The sequence below is a fragment of the Aptenodytes forsteri genome, unplaced genomic scaffold (assembly GCF_000699145.1).
Source record: "Aptenodytes forsteri isolate BGI_AS27 unplaced genomic scaffold, ASM69914v1 Scaffold155, whole genome shotgun sequence".
Lineage (NCBI taxonomy): Eukaryota > Metazoa > Chordata > Aves > Sphenisciformes > Spheniscidae > Aptenodytes > Aptenodytes forsteri.
Genome location: NW_008794446.1, coordinates 743,581 through 766,106, shown reverse-complemented (window position 1 = coordinate 766,106; position 22,526 = coordinate 743,581). Strand labels below are relative to the sequence as shown.

The 22,526-nt window shown below is 44.5% G+C and overlaps 1 protein-coding gene across 2 annotated transcripts; it reads right to left on the bottom strand.

Moving 5' to 3' along the window:
- Positions 1-599: 599 nt before the first annotated feature.
- On the bottom strand, positions 600-21,377 carry THSD1 (thrombospondin type 1 domain containing 1). 2 transcript variants are annotated; one of them, XM_009290157.1, is made up of 4 exons: positions 21,236-21,293; positions 14,874-15,836; positions 6,453-6,611; positions 600-2,053 (listed from the first exon to the last, which is right to left on the bottom strand). In XM_009290157.1, the coding sequence occupies exons 1-4, from the start codon at positions 21,291-21,293 to the stop codon at positions 678-680; spliced, it is 2,556 nt and encodes an 851-aa protein (XP_009288432.1). In that variant the 3' UTR covers positions 600-677. The 2 variants fall into 2 exon arrangements, with proteins under 2 accessions (XP_009288432.1, XP_009288433.1); XM_009290158.1 differs by lacking the exon at positions 6,453-6,611 and having other exon boundaries at positions 21,236-21,377.
- Between the last annotated feature and the right edge of the window lie 1,149 nt (positions 21,378-22,526).

The window sequence follows — 22,526 nt, the reverse complement described above, 5'->3', positions numbered from 1 at the left end:
TTCTTGGTATAAATTTTGGCAGAAAGAAAGTATCAAAGTCTTGAATGATGAAAAATGCCCCCTCAATTTTAAATTCACTCCAAGTATTCAGCATCAATTGTTTGCACTTTGATGCAACCAGCTAAAAGAAACACCATTATATGACTTATTTGAGCAATTACAACGAATTAATACAGTTCAATAACGACTACCAAAAAAACGATGAAAACTGCTCACAACTTGAGATTTGTGTTTGCTAAATGGGAAATGACTCGCTAATTAAGACAGATGGTTGAGGATAGTGGACAATGGATGCTTTAGGACATCATAATCTACTAGTACACGGTCTACAAGGTGAGAAAGGCTAGATCAGTGGCATTCATTATGTGTGATGCACGAAACGTGACTGCTTTATGCCATAAAATCTATTGGCCATTCCTGCGTCACGCCTTCACTAACACATGCTTTCCTGGGGTATTTTGTGTGTATTGTACACACATACATACAGAAAATAATGATATGGAAGCACTTTCCAGAAATTAGAAAGGAATGTGTTCCCACAAGCCAGACTTGGGGCATTATTCCCTCCTGCTCCGTGCAGGGGTAACACGATTCCCGCTGCTCCTTCCACCAGAAGCCAACAGATCCTGCAGATCCTCTCCCACGCACGCCCCTCCTGCAGGGCTGCAATGAGTCACTCAGATCACCAGCTTCTCAATGCTTAAAGTACTTGTTTCATCCTCTTCATTTGAGCCAAAATACCCAGGGAGGTCGATCATCTGCTGCTCTGCCTCCGTTAAGCCAAAAGTAGTATTATCATAAAAGGCAAACTCAGGGTCCAAGGGGAAGCTCTGGCACTTGTCCCTTCGGTACTGGGCAGGGCTTACACTTAGGGCTCTCTGGGAATTATCTTTGCCAGCCGAACCCGTTTCCTTCCGCCACGCGCCTCTGGAGTTAGGTGAAGGGCCCCTCTTACTTCGGCTGGGCTCAGGCTTATCAGCTGCCTTCTCCTGACTGGCTGGCTCGCGGTCAGTGATCAGGTCCAGCTTCTTCACCGGGGGACCTGCCCTGTGGTGGCACTTTGTGCCATGGCCCTGCGGTTCACAGCCCGGCACAGTGCTGTGGGGCTGATCCAGCTTTTCACAAGTTGGATTAGCATTTCTTGATTTTGGCCGCATCCTGTCCTCTAAACCCTGGTCCCACGTTCTGGTCCTGGAGTTGTAGAGAGGAGTCTGTCGGGGGGTAAGGGTGGACATGCTTCTCTCTCTGAAAGGCCTGGCCTTTTTAGTTTCATGGAAACTGGCTGTTCTTCTAAACTGCGAGTTTCTGTGACAGCCCCTCTCGGACAAGTCCCCTCTGTTATCCTGGTGCTTGAAATGAGCTCTTCTTATCAAGGTTTGGGTAGGGCTCATTGCAGGATTGGTCTGTGAGAACGGAAAATCCAGCCTAGGGTGAGAGCTTTCCCCTGGGAATTTGGGCTGATTTGCTGGCTGTTCCAGAAATGGAGATTTGATCCTAAATTTGTTTGCTGCTGCCTCTTCTTGGTTTTCCCCGCTCAGGGGAAGCATGGTGGTGGCACCAACGACCGTGTCCGTGAGGGGATTCTGAGAGACATGGTACACCTTGGTGGTCTCAGTCAGGCCTTTCTTCTTCATCTCTTTCAGCTGCTGCTGTGCGAGGCGGTAGCTGAAAATCGGAGGGATTATTTTTTGGGCGTTTGGCTGAAAGTTCTCACTTCCAGAGGCATCACCTTCTTGGGCAAATTGGAGGCTTCGCCTGTAGGTCAGAGGAATGTTAACAGGGGCATCCCCTCCTTCTGCGAAGCTGTCCCGCTGCTTGTTGCCTTGGCAAATGTTCTCTTCATCGGAGTTTTTCCGGAAGCCAGGGGAGTGGATGGAGTTTCGGCGGACGGCGGTGCTGCACTTCTGAGCTCTGCAGAGCTTCCTCCAGAGGGTGATGAGAACGGTGGCAAAGATGATGAACAAGCATAGGGAGATACCTGTGATGGTGACTATATTATTTGCTTTCTGGTCCTCTCCTGGCTGGACAGAAGGTGGGGTGGGAGGCTTGATAGCTGTAACAAAGAGCACACACGTCTGTCAGAGTGGCACTGTCATCAGCATTTTGGCACTTTAGGATGGATACTTTCTACAAAGAAAAAATAACCAGTTAATACAGTACAGGAAGTTGTCTGCCATTAAAATTTGTTCATTGTAGATGACTTGCTACTGATCACTTCAAACTGGCAGGAACAGATCTACTTACTTTAAACCAAGGCTGCCATGGACCTTTTAAATGTAATCATTACTTTTGCCTGTTCTGCCATTTCCATAAGGCACTCCTAAATACATGTAAAATGGGATAACAATATTTGCCCTCCTTTATGACGTACATTAAGATCCCCTGGTGAAAAGTGCCGTAAAAGGGGTAAAAATAACCCAACCCGGGCTAATACTTCAGGTATCACTTTAAAATTGTTTTTAAGATAGCTTAAGTGGGTGTGAGAATTGCAGTGAGTTTGAAGAGCAGAGAGGCAGCACTAGCAGGGGCAGTGTAACTTTTCTAAGCAGTCCTCTGAGGGTGCTTCTTCCACCACTGCCCGTCATCACAACCCCAGAGGACAAAACCTTCCCCTCCACAGCAGGCTCCTAACCGAGAAGGCGGCCATTGCTCTGGTGCCCCTGGCATTCTGGTATTGACACCCTTCTGTCGTAGACTGGAGATGGGCCTTCCAATGGGAAAGAATACCCTGCAAACCTGTAATGTGAACATCTCAGAGCTTTCCACAGCCTTATTTAAACCTCTCACCTGCACATTGCACGACATTATAGACAGCTGAACCAATGAGAGATTAATAATTCTTTTTTTGGACGAGGTCTCCAGCATTTCAGTGGCAGCCCTGAGCAGAATACAGCGTGGTTGATGGATGAATTAGTCCAGCAGCTAATTTTAGTATCAGGTAGCACTCACTTCCCAACTTCTTGTGGCCAAATATCAGCTTCATAAGGCCACGAAAATGCTGTTGGAGGACAAGGCTGCTCAGTTGTGGTTGACAAGAGCTGACCATGAAGCTGTGAGCTCGAACTGAACCACTTAACAACCTTCTCCCAGTCTCTAGTTTTATCCAGAACCCAGAGCCTTCCATCGGGGTGATGGACAGTCTGCTGTAAAACTTGCCAGGTGCTCCTGCCTGCACCACAGTGACTCTCCAGCCATAGGAAATGCGTCTGCAGAATAACGAGAAGCAGACACCATGTACTTCCCATAATCCAGAAGAACACTCATCCAACAGTGAGCTGGTAGCACAGCTATTAGGCGTGCAGATTGTACAAATGCACTGATGAACACAGGCCAGAAGGTCTCAGGCTGCGACGATAACAAATGTGCAGGGTGCCGGGTGGGCAGGAGACCCATTTCTTTGCCTCAGGGCTACCTGACAGCCCCAACACCTTTGAAAAATCCTGCCATGGGATTAACCTTGAGCTTCATGTCACTCTGAGAGCTTGACATCAGCATAAAGAACAAGACCACTGCCTGCTGAATCTTTTTTGAAGGATCCCTAAAACTTGCATTCAGCCCAACGCCATCATGCCTGGAGCACAGAGCACTGCTGTTCTGGGGGCCTGAGCGGGAAGTGAATACGCTGACCCTGGGGGAGAAGGCAGAACCAGCATTTGCCCTGTTCAGTTCAACCACAGCAGAGCAATTCATTCATTGCTCATCCTTCTCTCAGTCTCACAGCTGTTTTCTAAAGACTATTTTCTATCTGGAATGCACATTGTGCTGTATCATTTGGAGTAGAAAGCTAACAGCTAGCAAACAGTGAGGTTCGAAACTAGACTTAGCACTTAGGTTTGCTTCTCTCCACCTCACCTACCTCTGCCCCTAGACTCTGTGCTGGTTTCATTTATTCAGCCATTTGCTCCATCTGCTGGACTAATGACTGCAAACTTAGTTATGCTGAAAAAAAGCTTGCCTGCTTCAGAAAGGTGCGGACAGCTGCGGGGTGGGGAGGAATGACACTCCCAGCCCGAGATCAGACAGCAGATGAACACTGTAAGATCACAGTGTCAAGTCACTTCTTGAGCAACCTAAGATTCAATGACATGAAATCATGTAGGTGATTCTATAAAGGAAGCTGCCTGACGTGGGAGCAGGAGGATTAGAAACCATGTGCAAGAGAGAAGTGAGGTAGTTCCTCCAGATGATCTCACGGCAATGGGTGCAGATGCAGGCCTCCTGTGCACCTGGGTTTTCTATATATAAACCCTCTTTATTAACCCAGAGACCTCGCTGGAATTTGAGGATTGTCCGGACCTGCTGAGTGCTGTCAGACAGTAACTCCAACCAGACTGCCACGGCCATGGGCACCGCATATGCACAGGACAGCTCACCTCTTTGGAAACCATCATAAGCCTTATACAGCTGCACACCTGCATAGAAAGAGTGACATCTCCGAGAAGCACCACAGAGGCCTGTCACTTCTGTGTGTGTAAAGCAAGGTGCACACCCAAATCACGGGCCCAGCACATGCTTCGCATGCGCAGAGTCCCCTCCGGGGAGCTCTGTGCACCGGGACTGCTCCATAAGCCTTATACAGCTGCACACCTGCATAGAAAGAGTGACACCTCCGAGAAGCACCAGAGAGGCCTGTCACTTCTATGCGTGTAAAGCAAGGTGCACACCCAAATCACAGGCTTCGCATGCGCAGAGCCCCCTCCGGGGAGCTCTGTGCACCAGGACTGCTCTCTGAGCTCCAGAGGAGTGGGGTGAAACCAGCCGGTGGGGAGCGAAACGCTGTGCTTACGGAAATACCCCTCCAGCAGGTAACAGGAGGCACAGAATAGCACAGCTCAGCATCAGCTTTAGAAAAACACCAACTACCCCACGGCATTTTGCTGGTGGCATCACTGCCCGCAGCAGTCTGACAGAGTTTGGCATAGAGAAGACAACGAGCCCTAAAGCAGGGCATTAGCTTTAAGCTGGGCCCCTAAACATACGACTTGTTCCTCTCTGCTTACACTCACAGCTTTACGAAATAAGCAAACCCACAGGGCCAGCACTTCCCAGTCATTAAAAGCATCAGACGCCTTAACAACAAACTGTTAAAACATCCAAAGTGCTGCACTGACACAGACAAAATGCAATACCTGGCTTGACAGAATGTAATTTTTAATATCTTCCCTTCACCTGACCTTTTGTTGAATACCAACCCATTTTACAGTGCTCCACAATACATTTCAGTCCTGCCTGTATACTTCTGAGGCTTTCATTCAACAAACACCTTGAAGCTGGGTCAAGCCAACACCTCCATCATGAAGTAGTCCTGCCCTTTTCCTGCTCCGGCTACACATTCTCCCCCACTGCCGCCCTTCCTTTTTCAGTGGCACAAGCATTGCAATGGCCATGTGATAAGCAACTTCCCCACATCACCAAACTGTCCATTTTTTTAGCTGGCTCCATTCCAGTTCTCCACACTCCACTTCTGCCAGCACAAGGAAGCGCATGGAAGCAGCCAAAGCAAGGGGTAAGGCATTGCTCACTTTGTAATAGCTTAAAATATCTGTTAAATTACAGCCTGAGAGCCTAGGAGCCTGCACAGTCCCTGTGCACCTTCCCATCCCCATCCCTGCCACCTGTGGGACACAAAGGCATTGGAGCTTATAGACATCAGTTTCTGAGCAGATGTACCTCCAGAGCCTCTTGGCATCAGCACCCTCCTTTTCAGCAGGGAGTTCACAAGAAGCGAAGTTTTGCATGGACTGAGCACCATCACCCCGTTAAAAGGGGCCACTTCTCCTGCCCCTCACTGTGCCAGCCCCTCGGCTGCAAGCACCTGATTATGGTGCCGGCACAGCCTCATCCAGCCTCACCGGGGGCCACGCGGCTGCTGTAACCCTCTCGCCTGTCAGGAGGCTCAGGTCTCCTGTATCGGCGCCCACTTGCCACCCGCCAGCACCAGCCAGCCTGCCCTGTCACCGGCCAACAGCAGTGGCAGGCTGGAGCAGGGGGAGACCTGGCACTGCCACCTCAAAAAACTCCCAGAATGGGAACCCTACACCATGGGTCCCAGCTGGAACTAGTCCTGTTTTAATAGGTTTCCACTTTTTAATAGGTTTCCATTGCCTGGAGTCTTTGGTCTTCGGTACTAAACATGTCGTGCTGCCCCGAGATCTCTGCTCCAGCCCTTTCCCACCCCCTGGCCATGCTAGAGATTTTAAACCCCTTCCATGGCACTCACAGCATGCAGAAATCTTCTTGAGCCTTGGAGCCCTATCTCCAGCTGTCTGACAAATGCATGTAGGCTCCCGCCCTACTCCATCAACCGCAGGAATGTGACACCCTCCCAAAATCAATATGACTGAAAGAGAGATCGGATGCTTCCATTTTACAAAGCCCTTCTAATAACAGGCCCTTTGCTTTTGCCAGGGCAGACACACGACCACAGGGAAGAGGACAGCAAAGCTACGTACACAAACACTCCTCCAGCGAACACAAGGAAGTCTCCCTCGGTGATCCAGCGCAGCCTGGTTTTGCTGGCGAGGAGGTGAGGCACTCTCGGAAGCGCTCCCGGAGGCCATCCCCGCAGGTGACGCTGCAGGGGCTCCAGGGCTGCCACGGGCTCCACGTTTCTGCAAATACACAAGCTCACAGCAATGAGGAACGCGTCTGCCTCCTTACCTTAAAAGACACAAGCACATGTCTTCCCTTATTTAAGAAAACCAGCAATAAATAACCAAACAATGCAACTGGCAACACCAAAGTGCAAGAAGCTTCCAGGGACCTGCTCCTGTTCCCATCAGAGTCTGATGCAACGCTCCCACTTCTTTTTTTCCCTTTTTTCACTCCAGTGCCAGCCAGCAACACAGTGGTCAGTTAACCGAGGCTGGCAGGACCTGCCTGGAACAACAGCAAATGGAAATTAATCCACAAATCTTTGGAACGGGTTCGTAATTTATCTATTAATCCAATTCCTGCCTGACAAATAGTGCTTTTAGAGCAGGATAACTCCATTGACTTAAGTGTAGTTACTCCTGATTTATATGATTGTGAAAGGAGGATAAGCCTACAAGGCCTAATGAAACAGCAATATTGGTTTTTCTCTTTATTATCTTCTCAGCACACAAACGTGTTATTGAATCATTCATTTGACAAGCTTACAGGTCCCTATTGTTTTATTGCTTATGGTTAGGCAATTAACTCAAGATGAAATTTTGCAGGTTTATTTATTTATTTTAAGTGGAGGCAGGCTCAGATTCTAATGCTACCTCAAATATTATCATTTTTTAATATGTCATGAAATCCCTCTTTTGCTTAGACAACATCCTCATCCAGTGTTCAACGCTCAAACTTTACAGCAGCGAGAGCCCAAAGAGAAAAAGGGACCGTTCCTGCTATATCTGACAGCTGTGACATGGAAGCAGGACCGCAACTTTAAATTCCAAACCAATGCACGAGTCCAGGTGCAACCTTTAAGGACAGATACCCTGGGGACCCTCCTATGGGTCAGTTGACTCAGGGACCTGGCTTTGAAATGTGCCAGAAAGAAAAACAACAGACCACTTACTCTCACCGCTCACAGATGAAGTGGAAAATCAGCTAAATCACAAAATGTAGGTTAGATTTGCTAAAGTTTGCTCTTTTAGATAATTTACGGTGCTGCTACTGCCAACACAGGTCACAATCTTTAATTTTCTTACACCATTGCTTTGCTGCTAGCATGCCACCGACCTCCTGATCAGTGAACAATTTATGATGTTAAAGGACTGGACAGTGCTGCGTGACTGGAAATGGCTTTATGATTTCATGTTATATTGGTTGCTGTATTGTTCATAGTGTGTTATTATTTTTAAAAGTCTCAAACAAAAATAAATACAGCTGTGTTTTAATAAACATGAAATTTTAACTGCTTTGGGCCCTGTCCTACACATTTTTGTGAGCATGCCAGTATGAATAATGTTACTGCGAGCAGCATAACAGAACCAGCGGGGCTGCTCTCCTGCATGCAGGTACTCACCTGTATTGCAGGATGAGGCCCGGAGGTTTTGAGCTTACATTTACAAGGCTGCAAAGCGTGTGTGGGCACATACTCACGTACATCTGCGTGCATGCATGTTCAAGTACGTCTGCCTTGCCTAATGCAGACTAGAGATGGGCATGGCGAGACACTCCAGTGATGCTGCGGTTTTAAGCCCACAGAACGCCAAGTGACCTCCGCGGCTATTTGCCACTGACTCTAACACAATATCGCAATATCCATGATCCCAGGCTCTCTTTCACTTTGTGCTCTTTGTGCACCTCTCTGCTTTCACCCCTCTGTCTCTGGAGCTGGAGAGCTGCTACAACAGAGGAGAAGAGCCCAGGGGCAGGCTGAGCTTTCACACTCCTCCTCCAGTTTGCAGCCGTGCCAGTTCCCAGTAAAGTGCGAAATGGAGCAAGACTGGATGGTGTGTGGAGTTGGGAGGGAAGTGAGGCAGAGGATGCCAAGGAGGGGGGAACTGGGGAAGTTTGTTGGGGTAAAGCGTCCCTCAAAGGCACAGACCCTGGACAGTTGCAAAATCACATCAGCTAGAGAGCAGAGCTATTAGTGAGGGCAGCAAGAAAAATGTCCATAATCAATAGTCAGTCGAGGGCCCACTGATCCCTCTTCCAAAAGACTTCATAGTATCACAGTATTTGGGGATCTCACGACACTTTTCTTCATATCAGTATCATTAAAGACTCCAGCAGTGTCCCTCATCACTGGCAGAAGGAGGTAGGCTAGCTGCAGAAGCACCCATGTCCTCAAAAACTACTTTATATGAGCAGCTTGGTGAGTCCCTGCCATAATTTCCAGTGCGTGAGCTAGCTCATTTCTCTCTCTCCACGTTCCCTGCTCGTTTAAACTTCTGTTAATTACAGTCAGATATAGAGCCAGACCCAGAAAGGTTCTGGTTGCCTCCAGTGCTAACAGTGATGAGAGTGGAGGGTGCTCAGCAGCCTCCGCATTGATGCCTGTGGGCTTCAACATACAAGAACATTTAGGATGACTAATTTTCTAACTTTGAGGTCAAACCTATGATGTGCCCATTGCTCCGCGGCACTTTTCACTGACTTCAGCTTCAGCTGAGGGCACAGATTTCCTTAGCAAAAACACTTGGCATCCATAGCTTTGGGGCTAAGAATATGCACCTTAAGCAGCAGGAGAGCAGGAAATGCTCCAGCTCCCATGAAAGACCGGAGATTTAAACTCCTGCAACTTGCTCTGCAACCTCCTGCAATTACCAGAACGTAAAAGAAAATGAAGCATAGTTTATTCTCCCCCAAGGAAATGAAATTATTAACCTCCATTTAAGATAAACAGATCCAAAGCGCCAGGGGAAAAAACAGAAGGTATGCACTGCAAACTAGCTCTAATAAGTGTGAATTTTTTCACATACAATTGAGAAATCAATTATCAACGTGAAGACATCTAACTGATGAGTTAGTTTGAAATAGCTGACAGTTGGCAGATCTGCCAACATGAAAGATAAATGCAATTAACTGTGTTAATTGTTGCTCTGCATGAATATCTCCCCTCAAATTTCTGTGTTTGTAAGACTTTGAGCATGCAGTGCTATCCAATGGTGCAGTCAGCGAGGGATGCTCAGCATCATCCTTCCAGCCTGACACACGTGATAGATAGTCCTAAGCACTTCAACAAGACCAGCGATATGGGACAAAATCACTAATTATTTCCAGGCTCATGTAAACGCCTACGCTAGCCTAGGGGATTGCAGGGTATTGTGGAAGTTGAGATCAGTTTTTAGGTCCTGAGATTGGCTGTACACACGTTACATATTGGTGTTTGGATAAGACCTGGGAAAACACCCTTCTCACCCGTTCCATGTTTCTCCGTTTCCATGGAAATCAAGCCTGGGTGCACTGAAATGGTGGCATGCTCCAACAGGTTACTACTTCGGACAACGAAAGGAGGAGGATCCCTTCAAAGGAAGAAAACCTAGGCTCTGCCTGGGCAAATTACAGTCTTTTCCCCACAAACAGGCATCTTTAAGAATTGCAGAGGCACAGCCTAAAATTTTTTTTTCAGAAGCTAAGAGCTATCCCAGTGAGTCTGTAACACCCAATTTATTCCTAAAACGTTGGGGGTGTGGAGAGGAAGCATTCACTGACACAGGAGAAGTGGATGGGGCACAAACCAGCCCTGGCATACCCGGATCCCCTGCATCCACCCGTTTCCAAATAAATGCAAGCCAGGTACAGATTCAGACAATAGAGCTAATTGGTACCCAGATTTTCCTACAGATAGGCTGGTCTGATTCATACAGCCTTACTCAGAGAGCAAGAATTTGATGAAAGTTGTATATCCCTACCTGACCCCTAGATACTCCACTTACTCCTCTCCTCCCTTACTGACCACTTTTCCCTTCAGAAGGTCTTCCCCTACCTTCTTCTTTCCCTTTGCTGGCAACAGCTGCATTTCTTATGCCCTGCTGACCTCCCGATAGCTTTTTTTTGACAATTAGCAAAAGCCAAATGAACAAAATTCATCCCTGCTGTCGGCAACTGCAAGAGACTTCACCGGGAGTCACACCAAAGTTGAAACTGGTCTCCGGAGTATAACTAAGAACTGTAAAAGAAAGTTAATTAGCACCAGAAATATGAAGAAAATATGCCCATTTCTATGCTGTAGCATTACTGATTAATTTTATCAGTCTCATCCTGAATGTTTCAAGTGGGATACAGGCTAGGACACAGAACATCCTCCTAAGTAGTGCAGAAGTCTCACTGCTGGGGACGCTTAAATCCCAGATGAGCAAAGTACAGGATAAAATGTTGAAATGAATGAGCCTGCAATGCGTCTGTTGCTGGGTAAGATGATCTAACAGAGTTTCCTACCTCAGACATTCAAATAATCCTGTCAAACACAGGGGAAAAATTATCTGCATGACTCTCTCTAAGTCACCTGTGTGAAACAGTTAACACCCCACTGAGATGAATGAAGTGACTCACATCTCGCTGTTATTTTTTTACAGGTTCTCCAGCTGGAGTCTACAGAAAGCTGCATTAAGTGCTGGCTCACATTTAATAGATGTATTCCCCACCTTTAATAGATCTATTCATAGTCTTAGATAGCTCAAGCTTTTTTGCGACACTCATTCTGTAGCTGATGGCTTGGGCTGGAAGAGCTGCTGTCCTGGCCCACTCAGGGCCACCGGGAGCCTTCTCCTTCCTACTCCAGACACAAGCCAGATTCCTGTTCCACAGGCTGGACTAAACCTGTCTGGGATGAGGAGTAAAGAGCAGGATTGACAAAGGGTCAGGAATATAACTGATGCCCAATCTATGGAAAAAGGGTGTGGCAAAATAATCTTCTTTTATCTCATCCTCTGTGGTTTGGATGAAGATAATTTTAATGATTTAGGGGCTTTGATCTTTTACAAGACGGTATCTCTGCTTCATAATAATAGAGCATATGCTAAATGAAGTAAGAACTGGCTGAGTGACAGATTTGATATGCAATTGTCAACAGAAAACCATCACCGAGTGGGAATGCATTTGGAGAGATTCCAAAGGGATTAGTATAAGGCTCAGTGCTGTACAATGCTTGCCTAGTTGACACGAAAATAAATATAAAACCATTACTGAGAAAATATGTCACTCCTGTGATGACATAAGTAGATAGTGCAGTTGTATGGAGCAACATAGGTTACTTGCTAAGTTAGGATAACTCAAGCAAAGTAGATTGTAAATCAGGAAAATGTAAAACATAGGAAGAAGGAATACAAATTGTACCTGCAGGATGGTAGACTACATATTGAAAGGTCATATGCAAAAACACATCAAGAGGAGTTTACACGGTAAAAGTTATGGCAAAATTAGCTAATGCAATCGGTGGAAATTAAAGCAGAGGAGCAGTAAGTAGCTGCTCAAGGGGCATCGGTGAGGAGGACGTCAGAACACAGCACCCAAAGCTGGTAATCCTGTCATCAAATAAAAGCATTGTTTAAAAAAATGGAAATGGAGCCAAAAAGAGCCAGAAAATTAATCAAATCCTGAACAAAATACCTTCCAACTAAAGACTTAATCTTTCAGTTTATTAAAAAGAACACTGAGATTATCTGGAAGATCTGAGATGATCTGGATGTGCAAATGCCTTCATGGGGGAAGACAGGATAGCAAACAGCTGTCTCCTCTAGCAGAGAGCAGCAGAGTAAGAGCCAGTTACTAAAGGATGAAGCTGGATAAGCTTTAGTTATGAAACACACAGAGTTTCCCTTTTAAAAAAAAAAAATCAGAGCAGAGTATTGAGAAAAATTACCAGAAGGGTCTCTGTTTTGTGGTGCCTTCAGCAAAAGACTGGATAACTCTCCGGAGGATAAGTGGCAGTCAAATGCAAAGACTAGTTGTGGGACTCAACACCAGGGTAACTGGATGAAAAGTGATGGCCCATGCTGCACAGGAGCCCAGATTAGAGGATTTATCACCTCTCCTTGCCTTAAACTGAGTGAGTTCAGGAAGTCCAAAGCAGAAAATAAGTGACTTGTGGTGAGGCGCCTGTTGTGCAGCAGCCGCATGTTTTACATGAAGAGCTATCAGGGATCCGGGTCTATACACAGTGCCCTGCAGCAAGGCGAGAGACACTCCCAAGCCCAGGAGAGGGCTTTCCGAAACAGCCGGGAGGCAGACGGCCATCACAGGCAGCGCAGGTTCACTCTGCCTGTCGTGGCTTCAGGCTGATGCGCCCCTCCCAGAACACCCTGCTCCTTTCAAACACTGCCTGCGGGCTTTGAAGTCTCGCAGATACAGGCACGAAGTCAGATGTGCTGCAGCCTAATTAATTTCAGGTTGACATTTTATTTACAGCTACGCAGTGTGGTTTTGCTTTCATCGGCTTTGTAGATTTGACACATCTAACTTGGCAGCTACTGACTTAACTCTGTTCTTCACAGGCATAGCCTGATTCTTTCGACTGCAGTTGTAAGGATGGTGCTATCGGGGAACACAAGGAAACAAAGCAGATTGCAGGGAGTCATTGCTTAAGGTGGATGTCATCAATTAAAACATTCAAATATTGGGCACAGAAACATATCTATGTCATATCCTAGGTATTCATCTGTCAGGGTAATTATCTAGATGGCATCAGTGTAACATACCACCCAAGCACAGAGGAAGAATTAGAATTCTCTCTTCCTTTTTCCTTGAGAATTATCTCCATTACGAAAATAATATGCTTTCATTTTTAGATAGACTTTCTTATGCCAGAGGAAGAGAGAGAGTGCCAACAGAGAATGCAGATGGGAAGTTAAGATGAAGAGAAGAACTACGTACCAAGTTTGGCATATGGTGAAAATAGAGGTCATTTTTAGTACAGAGTGTTAATTAAAGAGCTAACAGTTTTAGAATTTATGAAATAGTACAAAGTAAGACCACATGACACTAGGAACCTAATTAAGGTAAGCTGTGTCTGGACTGTGTGCTATGGAGCATGTCCTACACTCCTGGTCTCCTGATGACCCCGCTCAGAGACCTGCCCGTGAAGCGCAATGACCCTTTTTTGGCTCGAGTTCCTGCACTTCCTTTTCAGAGAGACCAGGGTGGGGAGGTGTAGAAAACGGTGTACATCTCAAACCTTTCAACCCAAATTCTTTGAAGTGTTTAAATGGGAAAGACTAATTCATTACATATGGACACAAGCCTGCTCCAAATGAGAACATTTATTTTTCCGTTCCAGGGTGTAGGCAACACAACCTAACCCAACAGAACCCCAATTCCCTCGTGCACATACAGCCCATCCCTCACTGTGGTTGCCTTCCACAAATGAGGGATGAGAAGGACATTTGTCTCGTCTGCTTCCTCTGCCACACTACTGTGATTTGTAGAATCTGCCAAACCACGGACTGCCACCTCTGAAGCTACATCTGCATAAGATGTATAGATATAAATAGAATGTATAGATATTCCTTAAACAGGGCTGAGGAACGGGCTCAAGCTCTGTCTTGTGATCATACTTAACTGTGATCACTCCTTAACCATGATCAGTCATACTCCTGGACATGGTCCTTCTGCCAACCAGGACTCTCCCAGACCATGCCTGGTCATGGCCCAAAGGACTATATGGACCACAGACTGTCCCTAGTTGGCAGTTTGTATGATTCTGACCTTTTCTGGGAGGAAAAGTTTAGCTATACGAATGTGACCCATGATCTGCCAGGTGGCCTCATGGGTCAGAAAATGCACCCTGGTCTGTTTTAAGCAGCAACAGAGACATGTCTTGAAAGGCTGCTTGAAAAACCTGCAAGCTGTCCAAGTGACATGACAGCGTCTTTTGCTATGGCCAAATCCTGATTTGTCTCACCAAAATTTGTGTATCTATCTAACAGGTAGGATTCTCAGCTCCAACAGCAAATGGGCTAGAGAAAAAGACACCCAGGTGAGGATTCAGCCCGTGTATCTTCTATACCCATGAATCACCCTTGTGAGATGCCTGTCTCTCTCAACTAAAAAGCTAGACAACTACTTAATGTTGGACCCTCGGCTTTTAGACACTTAAATGCAGGTAAGACTAATCCTACCTTTAGTGTCTCCAATGGGCCAGATCTACTGCAGTAGCTTCTTACCTCACTGAGAAGGCCAAGTTTCAGTTTTACCCAGACTAGATAGATACATCATTCAGAATGCCCCAAACGGTTTTGGTTGGTAGTGTTAACTTCGTGCAGTTTTAAGCTTACCACAGTGGCATTTGCTACCAAATGTCCTTGTGTATGCACATAACAGTCTACTCCATCTTGTTCCCATCTACATATGACATTACAACTATTTTGTCTGGTGCAGGAGACCCAAAAAGTAGCTATTCAATAGCTACTGGGAAGAGTGCCGATTTTGGCTAAAAGAGGAAAAACATCAATACAAACCCATATTCCTTTGGATCATCATACACTCCTTAACTCTTGTTGGGAAATGGCTTCGGTTTGAGAAATTAAAGAGATCAAAGCAGTATTTGTTCTTCCCCACATCAAACAAAGTACAGTTAAATTCTGTCCTGTTGTCTCCTGGGTGAAGGGTGTTTTCATACAGCCAAGTTGTTCTTTGACTAGGATGCTTGAGAGCCTCTTTATAGACAACAATTTTTCCGCTGATAGTAGTGCACGGTGGAGAGACTACGAAGACCTGAACCAAAGTTTTGCATGTTGCTTCTGGTGCCACAACCAGTCTGTATCCAAATTTGTGGAGGAGATCTATGGGTCCTATGGAGGCAATGACAGAATGTGTTTCTAATGATTTCAGTAACACAGTGATGTATGCTTCTTGACCAACAGGTGGGCAATCAAACTCTACCCACTGGGACCTAGAGAGCGGGATTCCTTTGCTTGTTCTGATGCCCAGAGTCTCATCAGAGCTTACTCTTCCAAATTCATAAAGGGTGCTGGTGAATATCACATCCAGTGAAACCACTGTCTCGTTCATGGCACACAACTGCTCATTTGTAAAAAGTCCAACCTGAAGGGAGCTCCCAACCACCTCTGAACTCTTGTTCAAATCAATGTGAAATACAGGCCATTCCACACGGAGGGTGGGCATGCTTCTGCTCCACTGGGCAGCACTGCTGTTACTGCTGGGAGAGACCATTCTGAACAAGAAGTCCCCAGCACTCTTGAAATGGAAACACTCAAACTCTACCATCCCCTGGGACTGATTTGCTGGAAGCTGTTTTCTTGCAATTATCTCGTTGGTGCTGGCATCCAGCAATAGGATGGACAGATGCTCTGCTGTCACATTACCACCACTATAGAACTGATATTCCACAGACACTGTGTCATTGCTGAAGGCTACATGACCTGGGTGCTCCAACAGGAGATACTCCACTTCGCCGAGAACTGAAAGGAAAACAGTTTCACAATAGTATTAAGAACCAAAGAAACAACAGATTGTTTATCTACTTTATGGAAGAAAACAAAGATTTATAAAGTGGATATTTAAGAAGTGGTTCTCAAACTTTTTAAAGTGAATCAGTTCACAAAAAAACCCCAAAGGTCCTAGCTATAGCAATTAAAGCTCACCACCTCTCCTTTGTGCAGGCACGTGGTTTGGAGCAGCTCAAAGTCCACTGCAGTAACATGTTCAGGAAGGTTAAAAACAAGGTTTAAAAAAAAAAACCCACAAACCCACAACCCAAAAGATTTACAGAAAACTTTATTAGGATAGATTCTCAAACTTCTCAACTTCTTCCACTTACAGATTCTTGAAGTCCACTTCATGGTGGCCAGCTGTTGTTCTACTTACTTTAGCTATAATTTAGCAAAAAAAGGACAGTAGTTTCTTAATACAGAAACATGAAAAATGTCCCTCAAATTAAATAAAATAGGAAGTCTGCATGATGCTTTTTGAAGCCTCTTCTCTTGCTCTGTCTTATGAATCTTTCATTTTGCTCATTTGCATCACAGAGACACTTGAGTGAAAGAGCTGAAAATAACAGTGATGGTGACTGCAGCACTTTTCTCGTCTCAGATGTGGTGCAACATGTCTAAATGACATCATTTCATTATAAATGGCGCAGTCTTTTCAAATGCACTTCTTGTATGACCATGTTTGTGCAAGTTGCCAAATTATCCTGAGACGTGCTGTAACTAGTGGGGATAGGTGATATCTAAAACAATGGATTGGGAAGATCACATTTCCGTTCTCAGCTCAGCTAGCTTTTCTGCAGTGCTCGAAACTTAAGGATTTCAGACATAGAAAGGTTATCTGAAAAATGGGAACTGCATACATCTATTCCAGATACAGAATGTGCTGTGAGACATCTTTATTTAATTAATCGTCTGGGAAAAGGCTTCTGAGTCTTGGATGGAAGGTGCTACGGAAGTGTAAAACTTCAGTTAAAGCAATCTTTTCATAAGTAGTATCAACTAACAATACTTTGACTTGTTAAATCCGTTACACATGTCTTAAGATTGCCTCAAAGAAAGCTGTGCTGGAAAAACACTGCAACTGCCAAGGCAAGCACTCAGCAGTCAGGAGTAGCAGGACTCATCTCACATAATATTAGACGCCTACCACTCTAAGCTTCAATTTGAGTTAGTCACCTTGGATTCACTTTCTTGTCAGCAGGGAAAATCTTCAGGAAGAAATACATCTGACCAGCCACAGACATTTACATCAGGGTGAGGTGCAGTGTGCACTAGAAGAGCCAGCTCTTCTCACCAGCTATAACACATCCTTAAAATAACCAGCTCCAACCACATCCATAAAGTCCAAATGAAGGTGGCAGGCACAGCCTTACACATATAAATCATGCATATACTCTTACATATATGTACTATAACTCAGTCTTTAATTTGCATTTCCACAAGACGCTGCTTCATTTGGCAGATGGATGGTGCTCGTTACCAGAGGGCTCTTTTGTTCTCATTCTTCCATGGGTGGTCCCATGTATTATTGACTGCACACCATCCAAAATCCATCCTGATAATACAGAATTATTCATTTCCCCCATGGACTCTTCTATTGTGCTCTTATCATAGTATATTAGTGCATTAGAAATATTAATGAGTTTATCCTTCCAATATCCCCGAAAGATGAGAGGATGTCACTATTCTTGTTTAGTGTGTTAGGAACCAAGGCACAAAGGTGAAAACTGTCAAATATCAACTAATTGTGGATATTTAAGAAATGCAGGACCTGATTTTAAATACAATGGTCCTTCAGACATCCAAAGCAGGATCTCATTGATCCCAGCTGTGGTGAGCACATGGCACCCCAGCAAACCTGATCTCAACTCAGACACTCAGAGAGTAAGAAACAGACCCTGAATGCCTGTGAAAAATGGCTCTCTATGAATTACCCAGCAACACATTCTCCTTGTTCTTCATGTTTTGGTTCTGTCATCTGTGCCTGCCCATATTTTCCAGCCCTGTTCCTACCATCACCTACTGTCAATATCTCTTGGGTACTATCCTAACTCCATTACCATTACCATGGTTCTCCAAACTCCTGCCCTTGCCTCTTTGCCTTATAGCTCTTCTACCTTCTCCCATTCCTTGGGCCTGCAACTAACTCCAGCAAGTTCTCACATTTTTTGCTCACTGCTAGCATGACAGCAGAGAGCACAGGACAAGCAACTCTAGTGCCCAATATTACAAATGCGGGGGAGCTCTGCTGCCCTACGCTGGAGCACGGACAGTATTGTGCAGGGCTGGCAAGAGGAGCAAGCGGGAGTTGGGGCACACTCGACCCTTCAGAGAACTTCATCACTAACTCATCTGCAAGGACTTAGATCTGGACCAAGTCTGGGCAAATCTTCATAAGGACAGCAGAAAGCATGTCCCAGGCCACCGTGAGCACTCTAACAAACATGAAGTTCCCACAGCTGCGTTAGAGTTTCCCAGTGAAACGGTTGCGAGTTGCTGGGTTTTTGTTTCTTTGCATCATTTTGCCCATGTTCATTTCTCTACAAGGAAATTGGCTAGATTCAACTTAGCTGAAACATTTTAAGGGAAAAAGAAATCAGACCCTGGCAAAAACCCAGCATGAAACATTTCAACTCCAAGCTTTAAACTTACAGCAAAAACATTCAAGTGATAGTAATGAAAAGCATTGAAGTTTGTTACCTACTGCTCTACTGTCCTTACTCTCTTTTACGACTGTCTTGACTCTCTTGCACTATTTTTTATTTGGTATGGTTCAGACGAGAAGAATTAACATCATTGTGTATGTGTGTGGGAGGACTGGAGAGAGACCAGGGGACTGCCATGTAGCTCCCATCAACCCTAATGCAGATCACTTGGGAAGTGAGGACAGCGAACATTACTGGAGGGTGCTGTTACAGCATTGCACAACTCTGGCTGGTGCACCCCAGCTCACAGCATCCTTTGCCCCATCTTTGGTTAATAACATAATAACTTTGCACTCTTGGACAGCCCACATCATAGCCGTTTTTCACGATGCTCCAAAAGGCACCAGTCAGAAGTAGCCAGCCTCCACTGCAAGCTCCTTCAGCTGCCCTCCAGCCTACTGTGCGCGCATGACTGTGTCACATGCCAAAACTTGGTCCCAGTTGTTTGGACAGCCAGTCAGGGGCAGCTTTCAATGCATTTGTATATTTTTGGTTGTCATTACAATGGTCTCCCATTGCATGTGGCCTGGCTGTGGCGCCAACAACTGTCAGAGGAGCCTTTGCAAGAACTCACGCTTAGAAAGATCAAAAGGAAAATACTTGTTTTCACTGAAGAGCAAGAAGAATTATGAGGGTGCTATTCTGATATTTATTTATTTTTAATTGTGTTTAAGCCAACTTGGGTTGTGCTGTTGGCTTGCCAGCCACCAGTAGCACAGAGCTAAAAAGAACAAACACATCAGAAAAACTGATAAGAAATTAGAATACTGTTTTGTTGTATGTTAGGGCTTTTTTTAGCATTACAGTAATTTTCCAGAGCATACTGGATCATTTAAAGAATAGTCTTGCTCTGAAACAGAGAAGTATGAGTGAAATAGTTATCTAAAAACTATGTACACATGTGATACTCAAAGATGTGTATATGCAGAACTGTTTGGAGGTAATTTTCTGAATTATGGACTACTCTTTAACTGGAAATAAGGCAAAAGATGATGCACTGAAGTTTGCAGCAGAGGTTTAGCTCTTCAACTGCACCTTGTAAGTACCTACTGTGCCACGCTCTATAAAGTTCAGGAACAATAGCTTTTACCTCTGAGTCAACTAGTCGTGAACGCCTACAGGACTGGCTCACCAAGAACCAGTGGATATTGCAGTCATTCACCTCACTTCTTGGGTTAAGTGAATTTAATACTTATCTTCACTGTGTTCCCCACTCAGTGCAGTGTTCCTAACTTGGCTATTTAACTTTGTCTTATTAAAAGAAGAAGTGGTACTAAAAGCCATAGACAAGTGTCTCCACTTCTACTGGAATTAAGTTCATCTAAAAGATGGCAATCCTAGGTTCTTTACACCTTCTAGTGATCCCTTGTTCTAGAGCAGAGATGGAGCAAGCACAGAGGCCTGAGTATCTGAGCATACTTAGCATTCAGTCATTACCTATAATCAGATTTTTCTCACTCATGCAAGGAGAGAAAACTGCATACATTTTTGGTCCCTTTCTCTCCTTTGTAAGGCAACTTCAGCTGTTTGGTGTGTGAACTACCTGCTACCACAGCTCATTCCATAAGCAGGGACTAACAAAGCTTTTTCCATTTTTTCCATGCTATAGACATTTCAGCAGTGCATGCATTAACCTTTAGCATGGTTTGACAATGTACTGCAGCTGTCAGACAACACCTGCTTTTAAATTAGGAATGTAATTTTCAAAAACATATGTGTTATTTAGGAATTAAGAGTCCCATTTTCAAAATTTCTAATTCACTGTGCAATAAGGAATTAATTCCCTTCGCAAATCTACCTCCTACTTAGTACAGTCTTGGAAAAGACGCATAGGATGCCCCTCAGCTTGTAGACATCTTATAGTTGTCTAACTTGAACTTAGATGTCTAACCTCCCTCCTTGGCAGCTGATGGTGAGAAGGAGGTGCTTTCTCATTCCACACATCTCAGATTGCAGATGGGTTGGAGCTGCTTTCAATATGTGCTGATTTGTGCGTGGGCTACTCAAACGAGACTGATTGCCTCTGACTAGCTGCCTAATTTTACATGACTAAAATTGAATGAGTATGAATACCATCCTTTGGCTTCTTATATGGTCAGAGGAAAGAACATCTCTGTTGTTCTCTAAGTGGCAGCTTAGGTCCATCAGACGGGGGCTCACTCAGTCATAGGAGGTTGCCTGTACTGTAGATGCTTACATCTCAGCCAACCACCACACGTTCCTTTTATAGTTAATGGAGAGAAACAGGTAGCTGTATGGCACAGTTCCGCCCATCCTGGTATGGATACCTAAAATAGGTCTATCTTTCATGATGTTCATTATATATTATGAAATATGATTCTTTCAAGAGAGCAGAGTTCCAGTTATTGCTTCTAACACAGCCAGTCCCTCAATGATGCCCATGGAAATCTGTTCCTTTATCTAGTTCATTTCTCTGAGCAAATTTACAGCAGAAAAGGTTCCTGCCACTCTGATCTAAAGAGGCAGTTTATGCAAGCTGCATTTGCCACCTAAATATTGCATAAGATCTAGACTACATTCTGTGCATATCAGTGGTGGTTTCTGTGGCATCTGATTTCAACAGATCACCTGGAAACAGCACCATCCAAAACCATCTTGTGAATACACATCTCACAGTTTTCCCTTGATAGCTCTAATACTCACCATAGTCACAGAGCACTACTAACAATAGATTTGAAAAATCTTTCAACATCTGTTTCATTCTGACCAGTGAGATCCCAGGCCCTTTTACTCCTCATGTCCTTCTTCAGCTCTGAAGTGCAGGCACTTTTTTCCAAGAACACCTGGAAGTTAAAAAATTACAGCTGTGTTGACTTTGCTTCATAGAATACAAGAAGGAAGACATCCCACTAATAAGTAAAAAAAATACACTATTAATCAACACTTTTCTCCCATTTACTTAACAATTACTAATACTGTATCAATGGATCTGAATAAGCACAACTACAATTCACGGTACAATAAATTTTCCCTCCTGAAATGTCAGCTCCTGAGCCAGAACAACAAAGACAGGTCACAACAATTTACCTTTGCACTGCAGTAACTGCTGCTGTGCATTCTTATATTAAGATCAAGACTCATGATAGTGAAATAACAAGTATTTTACACAAAATGTAACTCTGACCTCAGCACATATCAATATTGGAGATTTATTGCTGCTACACAATTCATATCACTTACTGTCAACTGCTTTCAAGCATGAAGGAGACTCAGTAGAAAAATAACATTTTGGTCCTCAAACTGCCCTGTTGTTCAGGTCTAGTAATATATTTAGTTATCTTACTAGATTTATAAAAGATCTATAACTGTCTTTTATGTCATTCAGACTGATTAGATGGAGAAGGTGCTAACTTCCAATTTTTTTTCCATCATTTTTTAAGTTTACATTCTTTGCAGCCTTGGTTAAGCCAACAAAAAACAGTTCCTTTTGGCAAGTTTCACAGTTTTATGTCCATGTGCTTTAAACTAGTCTTTATGAGTCTCATAACAATCACATAAAACAGGTTGAAAGCACAATGATAGCAGCAAAACCAACAGTTTGCTTCAGAAACAGAAGCAGGGGAGAATCTAAAAAGAGACGATCTAGCTCAAGGGAACCATTCTCAAAATACAAGAATTGCTCTTTTGTATTGCATAGGAGTGCCAGCAAGTCAGTCTTACTGTGCTCACCGTCATGCAAACATGCAAGAAAGTTCTTGTTCCATAAAGTTTACAACGTAATTTTATGAGCGAAATCTGGCACTGGAGCAGGCAGAAGTTAGGAGCAAACAAAACTGCGGAGCGTAAAGGTAAAACATAGGAGCCAGGTACAGCAAAGATCAGGTACGTCTTTAGGAATTACAAATGAGATATTTCAACAATTACATTGCTAGACTTGTTGAACTAAGAGACAGCAGACGTGTTACTTGAAAGCTTTTTAAACTGTTCTCTGTGC